Genomic DNA, 23,089 nt, shown 5'->3' with positions numbered 1-23,089 from the left:
GAGAGAGAGAGAGAGAGAGAGAGAGAGAATGAACCAGCAGGGGAGGGTCAGAGAGGGAGACCAAGGGTCCAAAGCAGGCTCTGTGTTGTCAGCAGAGAGCCCAACGCTGAGCTCAAACTCACAAACCGTGAGATTGTGATCTGAGCCAAAGTCCAACGCTTAACGGACTGAGCCACCCAGGCGTCCCGGTCTACTGTTCCATAATTCATTAGTCCCTGCATTCATTTGTTCATTCATTCTGCCCACTGTTGTTGGGGAGAGGGGCCTGATCCTGCTGTCCCAGCTCTGGGAGGACTTTAGCCTGCCCCCCACTGTGGCTTCTGCACTCCCAACTTTGTCCTTTGAAACAGGGGCAGCAGTTGCTGGACTCCCCTGGGTTGTCCACTGCTCTCTGTGCCCTTGCAGTGATTAGTGCTTCAGGGACTGCCTGCAGCCAGACTCCCTCCAGGCACCTCCAGGGCTAGGGAGCAGCATCACCTCACCCAAGGGTTCAGCCCCTGTGCCTGGGGACAGTAACTGATCTCCACCCAGGAGGGAGGATGGAGCCAGATGGGCACAGAAAAGTCCTGCTTTCTCCCCAGACCCCAGGCTGTGGGCCCTTCTTCCTTTGTTCTTGCTTCCTACAGAGTGAAAATGCCCTCAGCCCACTTTGCCTTCCTGGAGATTTTCTGGGACAGCCCTTGGAGGTGGCTGGTCCTTCCTTCTTTACTGGGCTGCTGCTGCTGCTTTTTCTTTTAATGTTTATATTTTTGAGAGAGAGAGAGAGAGAGAGAGAGACACCACGAATGAGCTGGGGAGGGGCAGAGAGAGAGAGAGAGGGAGACAGAGGATCCCAAGTGGGCTCCGTGCTGATGTGGTGCTTGACCTCACAAAATGAGCCATGAGACCACGACCCCAGCCAAAGTCAGATCCTTAACCGGCTGAGCCACCCAGGCGCCTCCTTTACTGGGCTTCTTAACCTGTGGTCCAGGCTCCCAGATTTGGGGAGGTCTAAGAGTTAAGATGAGAAAGGAAAAAAAAATCCATCTTTATTTTCACTAATCTGTAACTGAAACTTGGCATTTCCTTCAATTATGAATGGAGGATGCAGAGTCAGCAGGATTAGCAGTACTTGTGACCGTCACACAGAAATCACAGGGATTTTCATATTACAGGCATTGCAGACCCCTCCAAATAGTGGTCACACACCACTACTTGGTGTTTCTGGTATTTATTAATCCTGCCTCTGTATCTTATACTTTAATGAGTTAATAAAGAATCACAGGTGGGGTGCCTGGCTCAGTCCATAGAGCATGTGACTCTTGAGCTCAGGGTCCTGAGTTCAAGCCCCACACTGGGCATAGAGCTTACTTAAAAAACAAAACAAAACACAGGTGTTTCTGTATCATAAATTTGTTTGTGTGTGTGTGTGTGTGTGTGTGTGTGTGTGTGTGTGTGTTTAAAGTAGGTTCTGTGCCCAACATGGGACTTGAACTCAGGACCCTGAGCTCAAGAGTTGCATGCTCTATGGACTGAGCCAGCAAAGCGCCCCACCAATTTGTGTTTTTATATTTTGGTATTTATATGTCAATATTAGTACTCCTTTTGCAATGCAATATGATAGGGTTTTGGGGTAATAGTGGGGTTCAGAGCTGATGACCAAGAAAGAATTCTTGAAGAGGGCTCTGGTACAAAAAGGTGATTTTATTAAGGCACAGGGACAGGACCTGTGGGCAGGAAGAGCTGCACTGGGGTTGTGGAGAGTGACTGCTTATATACTGTGGAGTTGGGGGAGGTAAAGTCAAGAGGAAATTTCTTAAAGTGATTTTCATATGCTAAAGAGGATTTATAGATTACTGGAGGCCTAGTAATTATCAAACTCAGGCTGTTTTTCCCTCTAACAGAGCATTAACATTAAGATGGTAGGGAGTTCCTGGAGATTAGGCTATTGATAAGATTGCCCTTTTCTGGTAATATTACTAAGATGTTTGTAAACTGATGGAGACTTTTATCAGTTTAACTATTTGTTTTCAGCCCTTTCCTTTGTTTTTGGGAAGCCAGGAGTGCCTGAGGAATATCACATATTCCCATCTGGGCTGTGCTAGCTTGTGCTTGGCCCTCAGCTTGCCTTATGGTCCCTCATCCAACATACTTTAAGGATTTCTAAACATGGTTCTAAGAGATCCTTTGCCTTCTCCAGATGTTAAAGGTCTCTCCACACAGGAGAGTTTGGAAGTCCTGGCGTAAGCCTCACCTCACCCCTCAGCTGGCCCTTCTTTCCTTGGATGCCTCATTTCCATATTCATTCGTAACAAATGTTCTGAGTGCCCACCATGTGCTAGACATGCTTGAGTCACTAGCAACACAGACACATGTGCGTTGACATCTACCTGGTCCCTGCCCTGCCCTGTCCCTGGCCACTTCACCCACTACTGGAAAGGTAAAGTCCATGGGGCTCCGAAAGCTTACAATAGGGGAAATTAGCTTGTCCAAACACAGTGGGCCTTCCTGGGAAAATGGAGTTAGCAGTATGACCCAGGGGAGGAGGAGGAGTTGCCTCAGCAAAGATGGCCAGGTGGGTCAGCATATACAAAGGTCTCTACATTTTGAACTGATCACCTACCACAGGCAGAGAGAAAGGACTGGAGAGAGTAAGAAAGAAAGCAGGGAGATGAGCCAGGAGCTGTTGTAGGTGAAGGACTCCAGAATACACCACTGTGGCATGAAAATTATTTTGAGCTGAAAGCATTTGAAAATATGCTTTCCCTTGAACTCCTTTATCTGCCTAACAGCAAGGCCTCCTAATATATCTCAATTGTCCTAAATCCCCTCCCTGGGAGCACCCGGGGAGAGATTGGCTTTTATCACCTGATAAACCCATTCTCTCAAAACCATCATCAATACCTCTCATCTATTCTCCTTGAGGACCCATTTATCTTTCCTAAAAGTCATTTGTTTTCCTTGTAAGTACATTCTCCTCTCTGCTTCCCGTATTAAATTGGTATATAAGCCCCCAAATTCTAACTGCCTAGTACTCTAACAAAAATCTTTTTTCTTGCTAATCTGTTTCTTGTCAGTTTATTATTTTTTTTATATTTCTTTTTGTCAGTTTAATTCACAGGCCCTAGTTACTGAACCTCAAAGGGTAGAGGAGTTTTCCATTCTGCTTAGACGTCACCATCTGGGGGAGAGGTGGTCTGGAATGACGGGCAGAGAGTTGGAGATGAAGAGAAGTAGATAGGTCAGAACAACCTTTAGGAAATTATATATCGTTGAGGTCAAGAGCATGGACTAGAGACACAGCCTGCCCAGGTTCATAATCCTGGCTGTACCACTGTGTGACACACAGCTTGATTAGGGACCATAAGGCAAGCTGGGGGTCAAGCACAAGCTAGAGCACCCCTGCCACCCCCCCACCCCCCGCCCTGGCCCCTGTGGAATATGTGTGATAATCCTCAGGAGCTCCTGGCTGCCCAAGAATAAAGGGAAGGACAGAAAACAAATGGTTAAAGTGATAGTCTCCATCATTTACAAACATCTTAGTAATATTACAAGAAAAGGGCAATCTCATCAATAGCCTAATCTCTAGGAACTCCCTACTGTCTTTTTTCTTTTTTTTAACGTTTGTCTATTTTTGAGAGAGACAGAGCTTGAGCGGGGTAGGGGCAGAGAGAGAGGGAGACACAGAATCTGAAGCAGGATCCAGGCTCTGAGCTGTCAGCACAGAGCCCCACGAGGGGCTCGAACTCAGAACTCACAAACAGTGAGATCATGACCTGACCGGAAGTCAGACTCCCGCCCAACCGACTGAGCCACCCAAGCGCCCCAGAGCTCTGTACTGTCTTAATGATAATGCTTTGCTAGAGGATAAAACAGCTTTAGCTTGTCAATAGCTAGGCCTTCAGTAATCTGTGAGTCTTCTTTAGCATATGGAAATCCCTTTAAGAAACTTCCTCTTAGGGCACCTGGGTGGGTTAGTTGGTTAAGTGTCTGACTTTGGCTCAGGTCATGATCTTATGGTTTGTGGGTTCGAGCCCTGCGTTGGGCTCTGTGCGGACAGCTCGGAGTCTGGAGCCTGCTTCAGATTCTGTCTCCCTCTCTCTCTGCTTCTCCCCCACTCATGTTCTCTCTCTTTCTCTCTCTCTCAAAAATAAACCTAAAAAAAAAAAAGAAACTTCCTCTTGACTTTACCTCCCCCAACTCCATAGTACCAGTCACTCTGCACAACCCCAGCTCTTTCTGCCCATGGGTCCTGTCCCTGTGCTTTAATAAAATCACCTTTTTTTCACCAAAGATGCCTTCAAGAATTCTTTCTGCACCGTCAGCTCTGAACCCCAACCACTCCAAAACCCCATCACAAGCTGTGTGACTTTGGGCAAGTTACTTAACCTTTTCTGTGCCTATTTCCCTGGGGTGTAAAATGGGATAATAGGATAGGCTTAATCACCCCAAATTTTAATGCTTTAATGAAGGTATATTTCTCAAAACTATATATCTATCAAAGGTCCTCTGGGAACTTGGCTCATGGTAGTTCCTGCCCAGGCTTCAGGGGTAACCACCTGAATGTTATAGGTTTTCATGACTGGGAGAGAGCTCTAGAAGCTCTGGCATTGGCAAATAAATAAATGCTCCGGCCTGTAAATGATACATGGCTCTTCTCTCACATCCTTGGCCAGAACTGATCACATGAGGTACCTCAAGGGAGCAGGTGAGTTAATATATATAAAATATTTAGAATGCTTCCTAGCATAAGAGAAGTACTATGTGGATATTTTTACTGTTATTATCGGGACACACAACTGACAGGAACTACGGGTGGTTTGAGGGCATTGGTGTGGTGACAGCTGACCCCCAGGTTGCTGGCCTACATTGAGGTGAGTGTTATTGCCGTTGGGAACCCTGGGGCAGGCATAAGGTGTGATGGTTTAGGACTCTTGTTTACAACTGACAGAGATCCAAATCAACTGGTTTAAGCCATTTTGTGATCCAGCATCAGGCCTGGTGGGACCTAGAAGCCCAGATGCTGAGATCAGGCCTTCATCTCCTGCTCAGGGTCAGCACTGAGCTTGGGTTCCATGCCCAGCCCTGACCCAGGGGGCTACAATGCTCTGTTTGGCCAAACGTGGCTCATGTACCCTACCCTCAATGCTGGGGAGAAATGAATCCTTAAAGGAAAATTTCCATCCAGAAAACGAATGGAAATTGAGCATGGAGACTGGAATAGGGGATGCATGTAAAATGCAGGAGTGAGGGCTGTAACCTTCCTTCTCTTACTGGAACTCTCTAGTCAAGGGGAACTTGAGCCCCTCCTCCAGAACTGCAGACCTGGAGAGTGAAGGAGTGTGGGTCCCTACAGTCCAGTACGGGGGTGGGGGCTATGCCCATGTTAGGTAGCTGTGAAAATGCCCTACTGAATTCTTCCTGCCTGACATGCTTTTAACCACATCAGAGAGCAAGCCAACTTGGGCATGGCCTCCTGTAGGACCTCTCTTCTTAGCTCAGGGCCTGCCAGACGGTAACTTCTGGGCTCCACGGACAGTTGGGTGCCCATGATCCAGCCCCAGCCACCAGGGCTCCAGGGACCCCATTCTCTTGTCTTCTCATCCGGTCACATGTGAAAACCTGGAGCATCTCCCACCCCGTGGTCTGTGGGCCAGCTGGAACCTGGCAGCTAGGCAAGGCAGTTGCAGAGTCTTTGCCTGGGCCCCCACAGGAGGGGGCTCCCTGGGACCCCTTTACACAGTGAGCCAGTGCTATTCCAAGGAGGACCCTGCGCTGTACCTGCTCCCTAGCATCACGGTTACAGCGATGTTGGACTATGTCCAGCACTCACACCACCCCCACGCACCCCACAAACAGTACCTGAGCTCCCCTACATGACAGGCACGGAGACACGGGCAGAGTGAAAGGGGTGCCCGCAGCCAGCCAGGCCTGCCAGAAAGAGGGGAGTTCTGGCTCAGGGCATGTGTGGCCCAGGGCAATGGGGTAAGTACCCCTGGACCAAGAGGAGAGGAGGGGCAGGGAAAGGGGGTGCAGACCTGGAGGTGAGGGCTGTCAGGGCACTGGGACTTTGGAGCACAAGAAAGCCCAATAAATTTCCAGAAGGTTTTTTTTTCCCCCCTAATTTATTTGAGAGAGAGCATGCGCACAAGAGACAGCATGAGTGCCTGCAAGTGGGGGAGGGGCAGAGAGAGAGGAGAGAGAGAATCCCAAGCAGGCTCTGCACTGCCAGCATGGGGCTCCATGTGGGACTTGAACTCACAAACCACGAGACCATGACCTGAGCTGAAGTTGGATGCTTAACCGACTGAGCCACCCAGGCACCCCTAACTTTTCTAGAAGGTTGTTGATGGGACTTGGGGGAGGGGCAAGTAGGGCCCTGAGCCAATGACCCCAAACTCCTGCCCCTTTTCAGAAAACATAGCTCCCATCTCAGTGATCGTCTGCAAGGGTACGTGGTCTTGTCACAGCCCTCTGTCTCATCATGGCCCCCTCCCCCACACCTCTTGGCTTCTCCTTTGATTCTAGAACCATCCGCTGTCAGGATGGTCCTCTAGGGGCCCCCAACAGTGCTCACTCCAGGGGTAGGTCTGGACCAAGGATGGGAGAGTCCTGTGAGGACTGTGGGTGCCATTGGATCCCAGCCATGACCCTCGTCTGAGTCTCCATCCTGGCAGGTTCCACTAAATGAACAGCCTGAGGGGAACTGCAGTCACCTATATCAGACCACAGGATCTGCCGGGTGAAGTGGGCGTGCTCTCCCTGTTGCTGCAGGGATGGGGGGAACCAGTGCCCCTGCTGGCATGTCTGTGGGGCAAGGACCTGCTCAGTGCTAGGGGCCCAGGGACCCATACTTGAGAAAGGGCTGGCCAGAGGGCACCACCAGGGTGGGGTGAGGATGAGGTTGGGTCCAGCCTCCACCCAGGGGCAGTCTGTAGCTCCCTCTGGGGACCCCCCACCTTGGCCTGAGCTCTGGCTGCATGTTCCTTCCCTGCCAGGCATGTAGGACTGGGGTCTCAGCCAGAGAGGTCCCTGGTGCCACCCATGGGGCTTAGTGTTTCTGCCCAACTTGGGCACCGAGCTTTCCGGTATGTCTTTTACACACATGACCTGAATTAGGCGGTGGGCCGTCTTCTTTTTCTCATTCAGTTTTGGTGAGAGCTGTCTCCAGAGCCCACCACCCATGAGCGGCTCTGACAGACGTGGAGGGTGACCCTCAATGCTCCCTTCAGGACCCAAGTGTCCCGCCTCCCGGGGAATGCTGGGCAGGCGGCTGAGCCCAGAACCGCTGCTCCTGTCCTCCAGCAGCCATGTGCTCCCAGGTGCTAAGTTAGGCAACTTAGCATTACCTAACTCTCCCAACCGTGACTCTCCCGTGGCATTATTCCATTTCCCCGATGACACTTACCTTGAGCCCTTTTTCTTTAGAAACACTCCCAGACCCACCCCACCCTCACCCTGTCATGGTGCCCCCACCTGCCCCTACACTCTTGGTTGGCCCATGCACTTTTGCAGGAAGGGTTAAATGTAGGTAACATTCAGTGTCTGGGGATTTTCCCAAGGGGTTGCTCAGGAAAGGCCTCATGGAGGAGGTGACAATTATGGAGAGGTTGGGTTGCAAGAGGAGGGAGGGAGGGTTCCAGGTAGGGGGAGGAAGGAGCCAGGGGAAAGTCACCAGGTGGAATGAGTTAGCATGGTTAGGAACCAAGGGTGTGTCTCTCCCTTGTGAGGGAGAACAGTGGAGCTCAGTGTGGGACTCCCACCCACGAACCACTCTGTTCCTCCATGGACAAACTCAGTCCCTGGACCCAGTGCTGGGTTCTGGAGGGGTCTGATCCCCTGTGATCCTGGTTTCCTTCAGGTGACCTACAGCAGCCTGGCCTGAGTCCTGCGGTGGCCTTGTCTCTGGTTGCCCCAGCACCCCCTATAAGCTTGGCTCCACATCCCAAAGAAAATACAGGGAACTTCAGAAAACCATTGTCAAGGGATGGGGTTACTTCTTTAAGGGGGAGGAATAGGGGGGCGGAATTGAGGTGGTTACAACATCCCAGACAACAATAAACTAAACCAGATAACCTCCCAGCCACTCCTGCTCGTCCCCCAGAAAATCCTGACCCAGGTCTCTTCCGTGCTCCCCACACTTTCACCTCAACCCCGACTGTAGTCTCCTTCCTGACATCCCTACGCCCAGTGGACGCCCCCAAAGGCAGCCAAACAACAGCTAGCAAAGCCTAGGGGCATTGCCTGGGAGCGGCCCCATTCTAGCCCCATTTCAAAGATGGGGAAACTGAGAGGCTTGTCATATGCCCAAAGATGGCAGGCCCAGTAGATAGTGGGTCTTCTGGCTCAGGTGCAAGTGGGGCATAGGGGAGGGAGGTCCCTGACACCCAAGAAGGGGAAAGACAGCAGATGTCAGAAGGGGGCATTGGACCCCTTCTGGTTGGCTCTGGTCTCCACACTGCCAGCTCCCTGCCACCCTGGCCTCTCTGAGCTCTTGTGGCTCTGGGGGTCCTGCTCCCCACCCCTGCTTCCTGGCTGCTTGTTAAAATGTTGCTGAGATAGGTGGCAGCGGGGCGGGGATCCCCCTGTTATGACAGTGGTCATGGGACGCTGACTCACTGCTGGCCAGACCACCTGACCTCACCCGGCAGGCGAGAGGGCCCTGCCAGGGGGTTCCCCAGCTGCCGCCTTGTTTACTTCTCACTAGCCTTGGGGGAGGGCAGGGCAAGGGCCATGTTCAGCAGTAGGGCATCCTGGGAAGGTCACAGCTGGGACTCTCTAGAGCAGGGAGGGGGGGCGGGGCTCCAGGTTGGTTTCCCTGGGCCCCATTCCCTGCCACCCCCTTTTCACCTAAACTCCTCATCCCTCCTCTCAAACCACGGTCCCAAATGGGGCTGAACAGAGGAGAAAGCAAAGGAGGTTCTGCTGGCAGCATCTATTTCCGCTGCTTGTTTGGACAGGGGCCGCACCTTGAGCCCTTCCTGAAGGGCTTTCCTTCTGCGCCCCCACTTATTCAGATGAGGCTGCTGAAACCTGGGGGGAGGTGGGACGCTGGGCTCTTGGCTCAGCCTGTTCTGGGCTGCCAGGCTCCCAGGCTGCTGAGTCACCCCCATGGACACCTGTGGGCCCTGCAGCTTCTGCCCGGCACCCCCTGACCCTGTCTGCGGGGCACTGGGGATTGGGTCAGTTTCCCAGGCTCCCAATAGGGATGCAGGAAGGGGTCTGAGAGGGTATATCCTCTCAAAAAAGGCTTCTTTGGCCTGGGCGGGGGTGTGAAGACTTGCCTAGTCTGGAACCCCTGGGGAGGACCAGGCACACCTGTGGACAGGTCCCTGCTCTGCTTCCAGGGGCAAACCGCCTTCACATCTGAGCCAAATCCACCCACCCTTCCCTTCTGGGTTTCCCATCCCTTGAGGTTTTACCTGCTCCCACAAACCACACCATGAGGGGACAGGATTTTGACTCAGCAGGTCTGACTTCTCACAGGACCGACCTGGGAGATGACATGGGATGATCTACCCTTCCTGCCCACCTCCTTCCAAGACCCCCCCCCCCCCCCCCTCCTCCAGACCTTGTGAACAGGTGGATTTTGTCACATGAAGCAGTGTTTCTTGGTTACTAGCTGGAGGGCTGTTGGTCTGACCCCTGGGGTGCCCGTGAGACCCACAGGCCTGAGACCACACAGGCCCTTGGGGCACCACCTGCTGAACCGAGCTCTGCGCTGACAGGTGGGTGCCTGGCTGCCCATGGGGAGCGCCCTGGGCTGCAGTGAACCCGTAATGACTACCGAGGCTCCAGGAAGCCTTGGCTGGCCCTCCGGCCAGGTGAGCGTGAGGAGACTCTGGGCTCAACCTTACCCTCTATTATACTGGGAGCTCCCTGATGCTCAGGCCTGAGCTGGGGGTATGTCCCTCAAGCCAGTAAGGGGCCGTCATAGGGGATGCTGGGGGCGGTGGAGCGGGCTGCCACCGGGGAAGCCGAGTGCTTCGGGAGGCTGTGAAGAATGCAGACTCGGGACAGAACCTAGGGGACTAGTTTGTTCTGGCCTGGGGCTTCCGGCCTCTGTGGGCCCCCTCCCGCTGCGCTGGGTATCCCCGGCGGCCTCCGTTCTGCTTTGCTGAGTCACCGCCCGGCCCAAGCCTGGGAGGGCTCTGGGGCGGGACCCCTTCGGGGTGCCTCCCCTCAGGTGAGGATGCCAGGGTCCCGGCCTAGATGTCGGAGTCCTAGGCCGGTCTCTTGGGGTGCGCTAAGGACATGAGGAGAGGTGTCGGCAATACGGGAGTACCGGAGACTGTGAGGGAACACTTGGGGGCGCGGGAGAAGAGGAGGGAGCTTGCTGGAGGCCCATGCAGGGCGGCGCGCGCTCGCTGGGGGGCGGAGCGGGCCGCCGAGTCCCCGCCCCCAGGAGGCCGTCCTGGGCGGGGCTTCCCGCGTTCTCTACAAAAGCCGAGCGCTCTTTGCCGCTGCGGCCCAGCTCGCTTCCTCCTCACCAGCAAGCAGTGATGGCGTCGCTCACCGTCAAGGCCTACCTTCTGGGCAAGGAGGACGCGGCCCGTGAGATCCGCCGCTTCAGCTTCTGCTTCAGCCCAGAACCCGAGGCGGAGGCGGAGGCGGAGGCCGAGGCGGAGGTCGCGGCTGGGCCCGGACCCTGCGAACGGCTGCTGAGCCGGGTGGCCGCCCTGTTCCCCGCGCTGCGGCCCGGAGGCTTCCAGACGCACTATCGCGGTGAGCGGGCCGGGCGCCCTCGGGCAGCTGCTTGGGGCCTTGACGCAGGCTTGCCGTGCGGGGCCGGGTGGCTGGCCCTTCTCGTCCGGCCTGGCGGAGCCTGCCGGGGTCTGCTCTGACCGCTGTCTGGGTGGGCGTCGAGTTGGCCTCGGGCGCACTTCTGGGCCCGGTGCTGCAAGGCTCTCTCGGTGGGTTTCAGGCCCGGGGGCGCAGGGCGCCGCCCCTCCCCCCGCCGTGACGTCGCAGATCTTGGCAAGGGCGCGTGGGGGCGTCCTAGCCGGCTCCGGGCGGGCACTCAGGTTACGCTGACATCCTGTGGCTGCCGAATCTGGGCTGGCTAGGGCCGGGTGGGGGTTCAGATAGGGCCCGGGAAGGGCCGGCCGGGGGCAGAAGTGAGACGGGAGAATGAGCGCGGGGGTGCGAGGGCTCAGGCAGGGCTGCCTGGCTGAAGAGTGCGCACACTGTCCCCCTGGCAGTGGACAGAGGGCCAAAAGCAAAACATTCTTCAGAAGCGTCGGTGGAGGGACAGAAGCCCGGGAACCAGCTCAGTTTCTTGCTGCGCTGGTGTGACTGGTGGCTGCTGGTGGGTGGGGTGGGGAAGTGGTTGTGGCTGGGAGGGAGGCGGGCAGCCAAGGCCGGCCCCTGGGGAGGGGCAGCGCCGGGACCTCCTTTAGGAGTGCTGCCAGCTGGTCTGCCCGCTTCTGGATTGTTTTGTTTTGTTTTGTGATGACTTTATTGAGCTGTAATTCACTTACAATTCACCCACTTAACGTGCACAGTTTTGAGCGACTTGTGCAACTATCATCACAGTTTTCAGAACCTTTTCATCAAATTACAAAGGAAGTGTACCCTTTGGCTCTCTTCCTGTTCTCCTCACCCCTAAGCAACCACTGATCTTTTTCTGTATGGAAGTCCTTATTCTGGACATTTCACATAAATCTGTACATGGAATCTGACCATTATGTATTCTTTGGTGACTGGCTTCTTAGCATAACATTTTCGAGGTTTACATGTGCTGTAGCATAGTTCAGTACTTAATTCCTTTTTGTGATGAATAGTCTCCCATTTTACGGACATACCACATTTTGTTTATGCATTCATTAGTTGATGGATATTTTGGTTAATCACCTTATGATATCCTGCCCCTGTTCTTGTGGACGTTTCATCTGGTGGCCCACAGACCTGGCCCAGTCGGCATGGTGTAATGTACTGTGTGGTTTGGCCTACGTGGTGGGACTTGAACACCATTAGCTAAATCTAAGTGTAAAAATGCAAGAGTACGTACAGATACTTCAGCTTCATTGGAGCAGGAAGTAGGCAGACCTAAACCACAGGAGGCCCAAGGCCTTTGGAAGGGCTGGGCCCCTAGGAACCCATCACAGGTATGGATCTTCTGCAGTTGAAGATGGGTCTAAAGCGTGGTCGGAAGTGGACCGAGGCAGCAACTGTTTACAGGACAGCTGGCTTAAAGGCAGAGCAGGTGGCCAGCTGTCCCTACGAACACATGCTCTGTCTCCCGTGGGCGTCCACGGCCCATGTTGGGGTGGTTACCTTCCAGGCAGTGGGGAGTGAAAGGGCATTCTGACCTCTGGCCTCAGCCCTGCTGGCCCCTGGCTCACATAGGTGTGCCTCAGTTTCTAGGCCTGCAGGTGCCCCTTTAGGGTTGGCCTCAGCCCCTCTGAGCAGCTTGTGTTGGGCTGAGAAGCCCTGGGTGCTTACGTGCTGTCTTTTAAACAATCTAGATGAGGACGGAGACTTGGTTGCCTTTTCCAGCGATGAGGAGCTGACCATGGCAATGTCCTATGTGAAGGATGACATCTTCCGTATTTACATTAAAGGTAAAGGTCTGAAGCTGGGTGCTTCTTCTAAGTAAGGTCAGCTTGAGATTTTTGAGAAATCCCTTCAGAGTGGGAGGGGGAAAGAACCTGTGGGTTGAAACCAAGACTTAATCATCACTGTGCTTGGCCCGAGAAAGGAGTCTGTCTACCGCATGGGGTGGGGCCTGAGGATCTCTGGGTTCATTCTTGATTATGCCTAGACCAAGTGCCTTGGGCTGGGACAGCTTTGGGGGTGCTGTGGGGTTTATTGTAATATGGGGCAAGACCAAAGCTGTGTGGACACAGCTCCCTGCCACTTCTCGCTCGTCTGGGTAACCAGCACAAGGACCAGGAACCACCTGGCAGTTTCTCAGGTCCCTTTGTTACTGTCACTTGAACAGCTGAGTTCTGCAGGGACTCTGTCTGGAGAGTAGGGCTGGGGCCTGCTAACTGAAAGCCCTATGGTGGTGATGAACGGGAGACTTCTGGGGTCCCACCTCTCAGCTCTCTGCCCTTCCTGCAGAGAAGAAGGAGTGCCGGCGGGACCACCGCCCCCCGTGTGCTCAGGAGGCACCCCGCAGCATGGTGCACCCCAACGTGATCTGTGATGGTTGCAATGGGCCGGTGGTGGGGACCCGCTACAAATGCAGCGTCTGCCCGGACTATGACTTGTGTGCTGCCTGTGAGGGGAAGGGCTTGCACAGAGAGCACAACAAGCTTGTCTTCCCCACCACCTTTGGGCCCTTCTCCGAGGTGAGTAGGGCTTCCCTGAGGGCTGGGGTGGGCCTGGAGTGGGCCTGGGGCGGAGGGAGTCCCCTGACATGGTGTTGTGCCACCCCTCTGCTTGCTCCTCGTCAGGGCTTCTCGCATAGCCGCTGGCTCCGGAAACTGAAACATGGGCACTTTGGGTGGCCCGGCTGGGAGATGGGCCCACCGGGGAATTGGAGCCCACGTCCCCCTCGTGCAGGGGATGCCCGCCCCAGCCCTGCGGCGGAGTCAGGTGAGGTTTGAGTCTGCCAGCTTCTGAAGGGTGAGATGGCAGGGCTGGTGGAGCTGGAGGGCCTTCCCCAAGTCCAGAGTCTGCTGCTGGGCCTGTGGCCCGGCAGGCACTTCACAGCTGTTCATGGCATTTGATCCTAACAAAACCCTGCAAAGTGGGGGGACATTGTCTTCATTTCATAGCCGGAAAACTGAGGCACCTAAGTGCCCAAGGCCACTAACTCACCTGCACTGAATCTAGCCACGGCCCAGGCGTGATCAGCTGTAATCTTCCCCCAGCTTCTGCCTCACAATGCTGCCCTTCTGAGGTGGCCCTCACCTACAGGCAGGGAGGCCCTGAGAGCTCCCACACCTCTGTGATATGCCCGCTGCTGCTTTTGTGTTGGCTGCCAGCAAAATCAGCCAAATCTGCTCAAGGCTTTTATTTATTTATTTATTTACTTACTTAAAGTTTATACATTTATTTTGAGAGACAGCATGAGCTGGGTGGGGGCAGTAGACGGGGCAGGGGAGAGAGAGAATGCCAAGCAGGATCCACGTGTCGGTGCAGAGCTTGATGCAGAGCTTGATGTGGGGCTCCGTCCCACGAAGCTGAGATCATGACCTGAGCTGAAATTAAGAGTCAGATGTTTAAGTGACTGAGCCCCCCCACTGCCCCCCTTTTTTTTAAAGTAAGGTCTACACCCAACATGCAGCTTGAACTCGACCCCGAGATCAAAAGTCCCATGCTGTACTGACTGAGCTATCCAGGTGCCTCTGCTCAAGTCTTTTTATTTTTTTCTTTCTCTTTTCCTTTTTTTTTTTTTTTAAATGTTTGGCTTATTTTGAGAGAGAGCAAGGGAGGGGCAGAGAGTCCCAAGTAAGCTCCGCACTGGCAGCGCAGAGCCTGACATGGGGCTTGATCCTATGGGTCATGAGTTTGTGACCTGAGCCAAAACCAACCAAGAGTCAAACACTCAACCAGCTGAGGCACCCAGGCACCCACCCACACTCAAGTCTATTTATTTTTTTAATTTTTTTTTTTTTAACGTTTATTTTTGAGACAGAGAGAGACAGAGCATGAACGGGGGAGGGTCAGAGAGAGGGAGACACAGAATCTGAAACAGGCTCCAGGCTCTGAGCTGTCAGCACAGAGCCCGACGCGGGGCTTGAACTCACGGACCGCGAGATCATGACCTGAGCCGAAGTCGGCCGCCTAACCGACTGAGCCACCCACGTGCCCCCACACTCAAGTCTTTTTAAACACAATCACAAAGTTAACTTACATGTGGCTTGTGTTCTAGATTTTTGGATTTTGGTTTTATTCTGATTTTATTAACTGTCCTTCGATTTACCTCATCCTTTGGAACAAAGATGGGGATGTTTGATTTTTGATGTGGTTTGAGCTAGAACGTGGTCCATTTTTTCTACTGCGTGTACTGAATCCCCCACAGGTTTCTGAGCACCAGGGTCACAAAGGGGCCGAGAGTGGGAGAGAGTGAGGGAGGGCTGCCAGGACAAGGCCCCTGGGGATAGAGGGGACCCATGATGAACTTGATAGGATTGCAACAGGTGTTCAAGTCACTGAGAAACATGCTTTGAATTAAACATCTTTGTTCTTGTTTTTTGCAAATCAAAGCTTCTGGCCCATCGGAGGACCCCAGCGTGAATTTCCTTAAGAACGTAGGGGAGAGTGTGGCAGCTGCCCTCAGCCCTCTGGGTAAGTAGCTGTCTTTGTCCTTTGACAGCAGTGTTTCGAGAACTAGTGGGTGGCTGTCTGGTGGCTTGCCCCTGGGACACTGTAGAGGAGTTGTCACTGCTGTGCCCTTGATACTGGTGAGCATCTGTTGGCTCACCTTGACCTTTGCCACGTGCTGCACCCCAGGTCACTCGGTTGAAATCCCTGACAAATTCTTGAGCTTTCCACGTGGTGTGAATTGGAAGCAGTGAGTGTGTGGTTGGGATAATCCCAAGAGGCTCAGCTGCAGGGCTGGCCTGTCAACTTCAGATAGTTCTTCCCACAAAGGGCACTCTGCACTTTCCCCGAACGTGAGTCTCAGGTTTACCCAAGGACTTAAGTGAGCAGTTAGCTGAGATGCTGTTTCTTTTTTTCTCCCCTCCACCCCCCCCTTTTTTTGCAACCCCAGCTTTTCTGGGTGCTTCCTTACGTGCCTGGCTTGTGCTCGAGCTGGGGAGCAGTGTGTGATAAGGAGTTATGTGTGACACTGGATTTCACAGATGTGAGGTTTCTCCATGGGTGAACCACAGCGAGTACCTTCCTGGTGGTGTGACTGGCCCTAGGCTTTATCTATTTATTTTTGTAATTTTTTTTTAAGTTCATTTCGGAGACTGTGCACATGCTGGTGAGTGGGGGACAGGCACAGAGAGAAAGAGAGAGAATCCCAAGCAGGCTCCCTGCAGCTAGCACAGAGTCTGATGTGGGGTTTGAACTCAGGAACTGTGAATCATGACCTGAGCTGAAGTCTGAGGTTTAACCGACTGAGCCACCCAGGTGCCCCTGGCCTGAGGCTTTAGAAAGTACCTTCTGCATCTGCTGGTCTTGATGTGGGGGCTTCCAGACAGGGCTTTGTGGCAGTGATAGCCCACTACAAAGGTGACAAGATTATAGTGGCTCCATAATCTCTGACTAGAAGTGCCCTGCTTTGTGACTGCAGTGGCAGGAAGTGCCCACACAGATGGTCTAGAAGTCATGTCCAGTGTCTGAAAGGATGCTGGTGGAAGGGAAGGCATGACTGCCCTCACCTCCAGTGTGAGAGCACCCCAGCTCCCACTCCTTCAGCCCAGAACGCAGCTTTGCGGCAGCAGTGATGTCCTGGCATTGCTGCCCGTCAACACCTCAGGCCGCATACTGTTTTTGTACTGGAGTTTCAGGCACTTGAGGGAGAGAAAAGAACTAATGTTGTTAATGCTTTATAAGGGGCATCAAATCAAGAGATAAGCTAGTGCTAAACCCCAGCTGCCACTTACTTACAACGTGGTGTTGAGAGTGTGAAGGCACTGGGTATTTTGAGAGATGGTCCTCCAAAGGCTGGGATTTAGGGGCACGGGAAGCTTCTTTTTGGAAGACAGTTAATGGGCAGTGGTTCTCTAGGCTGGCTGAGCATCAGAATCACCAACACGGGTTTTTGGGGTATAGCTTTTGTTGTATGGGAATGTTACTAAAAGGACTCTGAAGAACAAAGTCCTTCACTAAAAAGAACGAACAAGACAAGCCGGTGAGTCCTAAAGCCAAGTTTAGGTTCAGGTAGGGAACTTTGGAACAGTGTAGAGTCTCAGGTCCACTTTTTTGATTCTGGTAAATGGGTCTTGGGTAGGGCCTGGGGTCTGTTTTGAAGGCTTCCCAGGCCACTCTGGGTCACACTTGCTGTCCATCCGGAGACCCATCTGAGCTTGTGGCATGTTTCAGACCTTGACCTGGGTGCCCCACTCAAGACATCTGGGAATAATTTTGGCAGTGCCCAGGTGTTTTGGGATAAGGGTAAAGGCCCTTTTTAAGTCTTTCAAAGTGGGTGGAGTTGCTTTCTACAGCTAGGGAGGAGCCTAGAGCTCTACAAAACAAGTAAAGTTTCAGTAAATATGCCTTTGAGTAATTTCAGTCCCAGAGAGCCACTTGAGGAATTGATTAAGCTCTGGTGTTGTAGGTATCTTCCTTTCTCATGAGTACCTGATGGCTAGGATGACTCATACTGCCAATGGCCGAGAAGGGACTGTTCCCAGAGCAGGGGCCCAGGGACAGCCGTTAATACCTCCCAGAGGGCGGTCTATGTGCAGTGACTCAGCAGCTTTAAAGTAAAACTCCAAGGCCTTTTTTGGTAGGTGCCATGAGAACCAGCTGAGCAGGTCCACCGCTGAGTCCCAGGACTGTTCCTGGCCTGAGTTTGCAGTCCCTGACGTCCAGGACTTGAGAAAACCCTTCCCCACACAGAGGCTTTGGGGGAAGCAGGGCACAGACTGTGGTACATATTGTAAGCCCCTAAGTGTCAGGTTATCATCAGTTGGAGAACTTGGCTTCTAGAATCTCTCGTTCATTGACAGAAGTCCCATCGTTCATCCATAGAGAAAAGTGAGAGTATGTGGGTGTTCATTGTACTGTTCCAAATTTTCTGTTTGTTGGAACCTTTCATGATGAAATATTGGAGGATAGTAGGGTAAAAACAGCTTAACTATGGCAGATGGGGGGGTGGGTATTGGTAGCTAAGCCTGTCTTTATCTCTGTTTGGTCCTCAAACTCTACCAAAATAACAGTAAAGGGATTAAACAACATGGTGAAAAAATGATAGGGGACAAGATGAGGTGACATCAAACTTTGGAAGGTGGGAAATGGATGGAGGGTAGTAACCAACAGTGGAGGCATCAGAAGCCCGCATCCTGCACAGGAATACTGGTGAGAGGCAAGATGGCCTCTCAGGGTCCAGGAGAGGCCAAGGAGCAGTTAAGACCACTGTTCCGGGATCACGTAGAGATCACTGGCTGGTCAGCCAGATGGTGGCCCTTGCCAACCCATGCACAAGACCTGATGTTTAATTGCTGGACCCAGGGAAGCTTTAGCCTTAAGGACACTATTACCTTACCCTGCCCTGTGTCCACAGCCTGGAATTGGGCACCATGAATGAGCAGTGGGTCTCTAGCAGGCGCTAGGGAGTCCCTGCTCAGGGGAGGCCGAGCATGCTGGAGCAGAGTCCCGCAGCTCTGCTGCCTAGGATCCTGATGCCTGGCCATACACCCAGTCACCCTGCAGAGGGAAATGAATGATGGCCCTGGCCCCACAGGGAGTGCCTCACTAGGATCGACTGCCATGGATCACCGACCATTTGGGAAAATCTCAGCACATGGACAAGAAGGAACTTGGGAAAGGACATTACAGGAAAAAGAATGTTAACATCCTCAGTGAGATACAAAAATATATTTCTATCCTTGAAAAAAGAATAGGATACCATAAAATGACAACAGATTAAAAAAAATTTTTTTTAATGTTTATTTTTGAGAGAGAGCTCACGTGTGAGCAAGGAAGAGGCAGAGGGAGACAGGATACGAGGTGGACTCCACACCGACAGCAGAGAGTCCGACATGGGGCTTGAACTTCCAAACCGTGAGATCATGATCTGAGCCAAAGACAGACTGAGCCACCAGGTGTGCTCCAAGATAAGAACAGATAAGAATGTTCTTAGAATCCAGAAGAAAAATAACAAAGACCTCAGAAGGGGGCTTAGATTTTCAGGTCATTTTGAGGAAATATTCCAGAAGCAAAACAGAGATGAGAAGAGGGAAAAAGTGAGAAGATTTGAGGATTGATCCTGGAGGCCCAGTATAGGATGAATAATAGAAATGCTAGAAAGAACAGACAAAACCGAAGGAAGGAAATGAGCAAAGAATGTAAGAGCATCTCAGCACTAAGGACATTAACCTCTGGGTTGAAGGGGACCCCAGTTGTCTTGGACAATGACCAAAAACCCCACACCAGAGCTTATTGCCTGGTTTCAGAGCCCTTTGGATAAAGGGAGGCTCTGGAAATGCTCCAGGTTATCCTAAAAACTGGAGAGTTCAAAGAGCCGGCACTGGAAGCTGGAATACCACGGAACAACCAGTGACCTCAAAAGCCTGAGCTGAAATGGTTTTTCAACCAAGAGAGCTACCCCCACCTGATTGTCAAGTGTGAGGGCAGAACAAAGTTGTTTTCAGGTATGCAAGGTCTTAGTCATCTTCCTTGGCTCCAACCCTCCCCCAACCCAACAAAATGAAGACATAAACACAGAACGAGGAAGGTGCTCAAAATACGGGACCCAAAACATGAGCAAGATGGGGAGGCGTCAGGTGGGAGAGGAGAGGCAGGTGCAGCATAGCTGTGCCTCTGGCCCAGGGAGCTGCCAGCATGGGGCAGTGCCGGGGGTGGTGCTAGAGGGATGGTTTCCAGGGAAAAACTGGACTTGCAGGGGTATCTGGCACTTAACACAGGTAGAAAATTCCATAGAGCTGTTGGTAGAATACGGAGAGAGTCAGCAAGAGAAAAGTGAGTGTCATTAATGTTGCAAAAGGAAAAAAGAAAAAAAAAAAAACTACAAGGAAATAAGTTCAGTATTTGGGCTGGGAAAGAACAATATTTATATAGTGGCATTAATATAAACACAGTGTTGTCACTAAAAGTTTTGAAAGCATAGGGGAAGGGGAGGTAAGTGGATCTAGAATAAGAAGCCAACAAGGAAGAGCAGTGTGGATTGAAAGCTGTCTTTTGGGAGTGGGCAGGCTGTGGTGGGGGACAGGGAGTCTTTGAGATAGCCTTTAGGAGCTGACTCTAAGCCGTGGGCGTGTCGTCCTTTGATAAATTAGTTAGAAACACAGCCTGGCGTCTGGGTAGCTGTTAAGTGTCTGACTCAGGTCGTGATCTCATGGTTCGTGAGATCGAGCCCTACACCAGGCTCTGTGTTGACAGCATGGAGCCTGCTTAGATTCTATCTCTCTCTCCCTGCCTCTCTCCCACTCAACGCTCTCTCAAAAATAAACTAGGGCACTGGGTGGCTCAGTAGGTTAAGCGTCTGACTTTGGCTCAGGTCATGATCTCATGGTTGTTGAGTTTGAGCCCCACATCGGGCTTGCTGCTCTCTGTGCAGAGTTCGCTTCAGATCCTCTGCCCATCTGTCTCTGCCCTTCCTGCTGGTGTGTTGTCACTCTTCTCTCAAAAACAAACTTAAAAAAGAGCACCAGGGACCACCTTCCGGGTCCTCAGTGAGCATGTGCCCGTGTGAGAGACCAGAGGAGACCTGCTGGCCTGTGCTTCCAGCCTCACAAAGTTAAGCAGGATTCTAGCATTTACTCTGGTTTTCACATCACCAGGCCCCACACACAAGTGTGATGCTTCATGTGGTCCTCAGCGCTGTGGCTGGGACAGCCTGGCCACCTGGGGGTTTGGCTCCCCATTCCTAGGGCCTGGCCCTGCCTGCTGTACAGCTGCTGCCCACACATTTAGGGAAAGACAAGATCTCTTTATGGGGTTTCTGGCTCCAAAGCTGATCTGGGATGTTAGCGGAGATTAAAGTTTCCATAAGTTGGAAGAAGAGAAAGGTCCAATGAGGTGGATAAGTCAGCAGAGTTTTTCTAGAAGCCAGGATATTGGGAGCAGTCAGCCCTTGGGATCTTGAAGATAAAGAGATGACCATCCATTTGCCTGGTCCTGCTCTGTCTGTGTGACTGGAGCGTAGCAGATCCCACTCTGTCCTGACCCGTGACGCTCAGGGGGACTGAACATGGAAGGGCTCTGTAAGCCCGTGCGCCCCACACACTGTCACATCAGGGAGGCCCTGTGAAGGCCTCACTGGTTTTTGTTTCCTCCTCGGCCTCTCTAGGCATCGAAGTGGATATTGACGTGGAACATGGAGGGAAGAGAAGCCGCCTCACGCCCGTCTCTCCGGGCAGCTCCAGCACGGAGGAGAAGTGTAGCTCTCAGCCGAGCAGTTGCTCTTCTGACCCCAGCAAACCGGACGGGGACACGGAGGGTGCCGCGAGGTCTCTGGCAGAGCAGATGGACAAGATAGCTCTAGAGCCGGGGCAGCCTGAGGCAAGTCTCCCCCTCCAGAGGCCACAGCCACTGCCTGGTGCTTACATGGCTGGCTGATGGCCTTTCTGTTACAGTTCAGTCTGTGAGCCCTCTGCTAGAACTTTCCTTGCCCTTCGTCCACACCTGCCTCTCCCAGGAACTGGGGCTGCGGGTGGGTCCTTGTGTGCTCATGACTGCTTCTGTTCCAGGAACAGATGGAGTCTGATAACTGTTCAGGAGGGGACGAGGACTGGACTCATTTATCTTCAAAAGAAGTAGACCCGTCTACAGGTGAACTCCAGTCTCTACAGATGCCCGAGTCCGAAGGGCCAGCCTCCCTAGACTCTTCTCAGGAAGGGCCCACAGGGCTGAAGGAGGCCGCGGTGTACCCACATCTGCCCCCAGGCAAGTGATTTCAAACAGTTTTATATTTCTATCTTTATCCTTCAGAGCATCTAGTCCCCTCCCTTTAGCTTCCAGACCCAGAGTCATGAAGGCTGTGGGATTTCAAGGCTCTGGCACTGCCACGTGCCCCTAGAAGTGGATTCAAAGTCCACCTTCCATTTCCCTGAGAGAAATGTCGATCACAGAGCTCCTACAGGAGCCGGGAAGGCCGACCTGTGGAGGGTGGTGTGCCTGGCGGTAGGGCCACGTGAGGACTGTGCAGCCCCGGGTGCATGGAGTAGGAAAGGCAGCTGACCTATTGCTTTGGTTCGTTATGGTCACAAGACGACAATGTTTGAAATGGTAAAACAGGTGAAAACCCGGCTGTGGGCCAGATTTGTATATATGTTCTCTGCCTCAGGGCAGGGGGCAGCAACCTATAGCTTTTGGGACAAGAGTGAGTTTTTCATTTTTACCATGGTTGGAAAAAAATCAAGATATGAAAACTAGATGAAATTAAAATGGCAGTGTCCAGAATAGAAGTTTTACTGGAGCACAGCCGTGCCTGTCTGTTGACACAGCGTCTGGCTGTTTTATGCTGTAATGGCAGAACTGAGTAGTTGTGAGAAACCATATAGCCTCACACAACAGCTTAAGATATTTACTCTCTGGCCCTTTATGGGAAAGCTGGTCAACCCTGGCCTGGGAACTTCACTCTGAAGGTCAGAGAGCCCGTGGAAGGGCCGGCTCCACAGGCACGGGGTGCTGGTTGGCTGGACTCGCCCTCATGGCTTTTGTCCTCTCTCTGGCAGAAGCTGACCCCCGGCTGATAGAGTCCCTCTCCCAGATGCTGTCCATGGGGTTCTCAGACGAAGGCGGCTGGCTCACCAGGCTCCTACAGACCAAGAACTATGACATCGGGGCTGCCCTGGACACCATCCAGTATTCAAAGCATCCACTGCCGTTGTGACAGCTTTTGCTCACTTGTTCTGTCCCCTTTCTTGTCTCATAGTTGTTTTGAGCTAGTGTAGAACAGCAGGGCCTCTGTAATGGCCAGTTTCTCTGCATTCTTCCAGAATCTGGGGGGCGGGGATGCATGAAGCCATATAGGGCAGGAGAACAAGTGAGAGGAGGAGACCCCAGTGTGTGTACCAATGTCTGAGAAACGTCTACCAGCTTTCCTTGGGTACATGGAGGCTTCCTGGGGCAGATTGAAAGTCCTTGCTGGGGAGGACACTGAGGCCACATGGCGGTATATTCCTGTTCTCCCCCCACCAGGATTACACCAGCAGTCCAGAATGTCTTGCCTAATGGCCTTCTGCCTTTTTTAATCACTACTCACATGCTGACATGTAGTTGATTTTCTGCTAGAAACCTGATCCGCTCCAAGTTCAGACGAGTCCCGCCAACATCCTGTCTCCTGTCGGGGTGGAGGAGGAGCAAGTGCAGGAGGGGAGACTAGTGCAGCCTGGGACTGGTCAGGAGGGGGGACTGAGGGGACAGAGGCTGGAGCTCACGGATACTGCCTGTCGTTAACCACTGTACTTCTCTCCTTTCCCGCGTGTCCTTGCTTTTAAAGAAACCCTTTGTAACCATTCTGTTGCTATGTTAAACAATCTGTAAGCACCTTAATCAAAGATGTTGCAACCAGAGATGA

The 23,089-nt window shown here is 52.6% G+C and overlaps 1 protein-coding gene across 2 annotated transcripts in view; it reads left to right on the top strand.

Moving 5' to 3' along the window:
• Positions 1-23,089, top strand: part of SQSTM1 (sequestosome 1) — a 26,095-nt gene extending 3,006 nt beyond the window's left edge. The window contains exons 1-8 of one of the 2 annotated variants that reach the window (XM_040444184.1): positions 10,435-10,704; positions 12,447-12,542; positions 13,045-13,274; positions 13,380-13,521; positions 15,139-15,219; positions 20,858-21,069; positions 21,258-21,453; positions 22,245-23,089. In XM_040444184.1, the coding sequence (XP_040300118.1) occupies positions 10,482-10,704; positions 12,447-12,542; positions 13,045-13,274; positions 13,380-13,521; positions 15,139-15,219; positions 20,858-21,069; positions 21,258-21,453; positions 22,245-22,402 (1,338 nt within the window). In that variant the 5' untranslated portion in view covers positions 10,435-10,481 and the 3' untranslated portion in view covers positions 22,403-23,089. Of the gene's footprint in view, positions 1-10,434; positions 10,705-12,446; positions 12,543-13,044; positions 13,275-13,379; positions 13,522-15,138; positions 15,220-20,857; positions 21,070-21,257; positions 21,454-22,244 lie in introns of those variants that run through there. The other variant, XM_040444185.1, reaches the window with a different exon arrangement.

The sequence above is a fragment of the Herpailurus yagouaroundi genome, unplaced genomic scaffold (genome assembly GCF_014898765.1).
Source record: "Herpailurus yagouaroundi ecotype Mexico unplaced genomic scaffold, PumYag 192, whole genome shotgun sequence".
NCBI classification, from domain to species: domain Eukaryota; kingdom Metazoa; phylum Chordata; class Mammalia; order Carnivora; family Felidae; genus Herpailurus; species Herpailurus yagouaroundi.
Note: the sequence above shows the minus strand (reverse complement) of the source record. Positions and strands in the feature narration are given on the sequence as shown.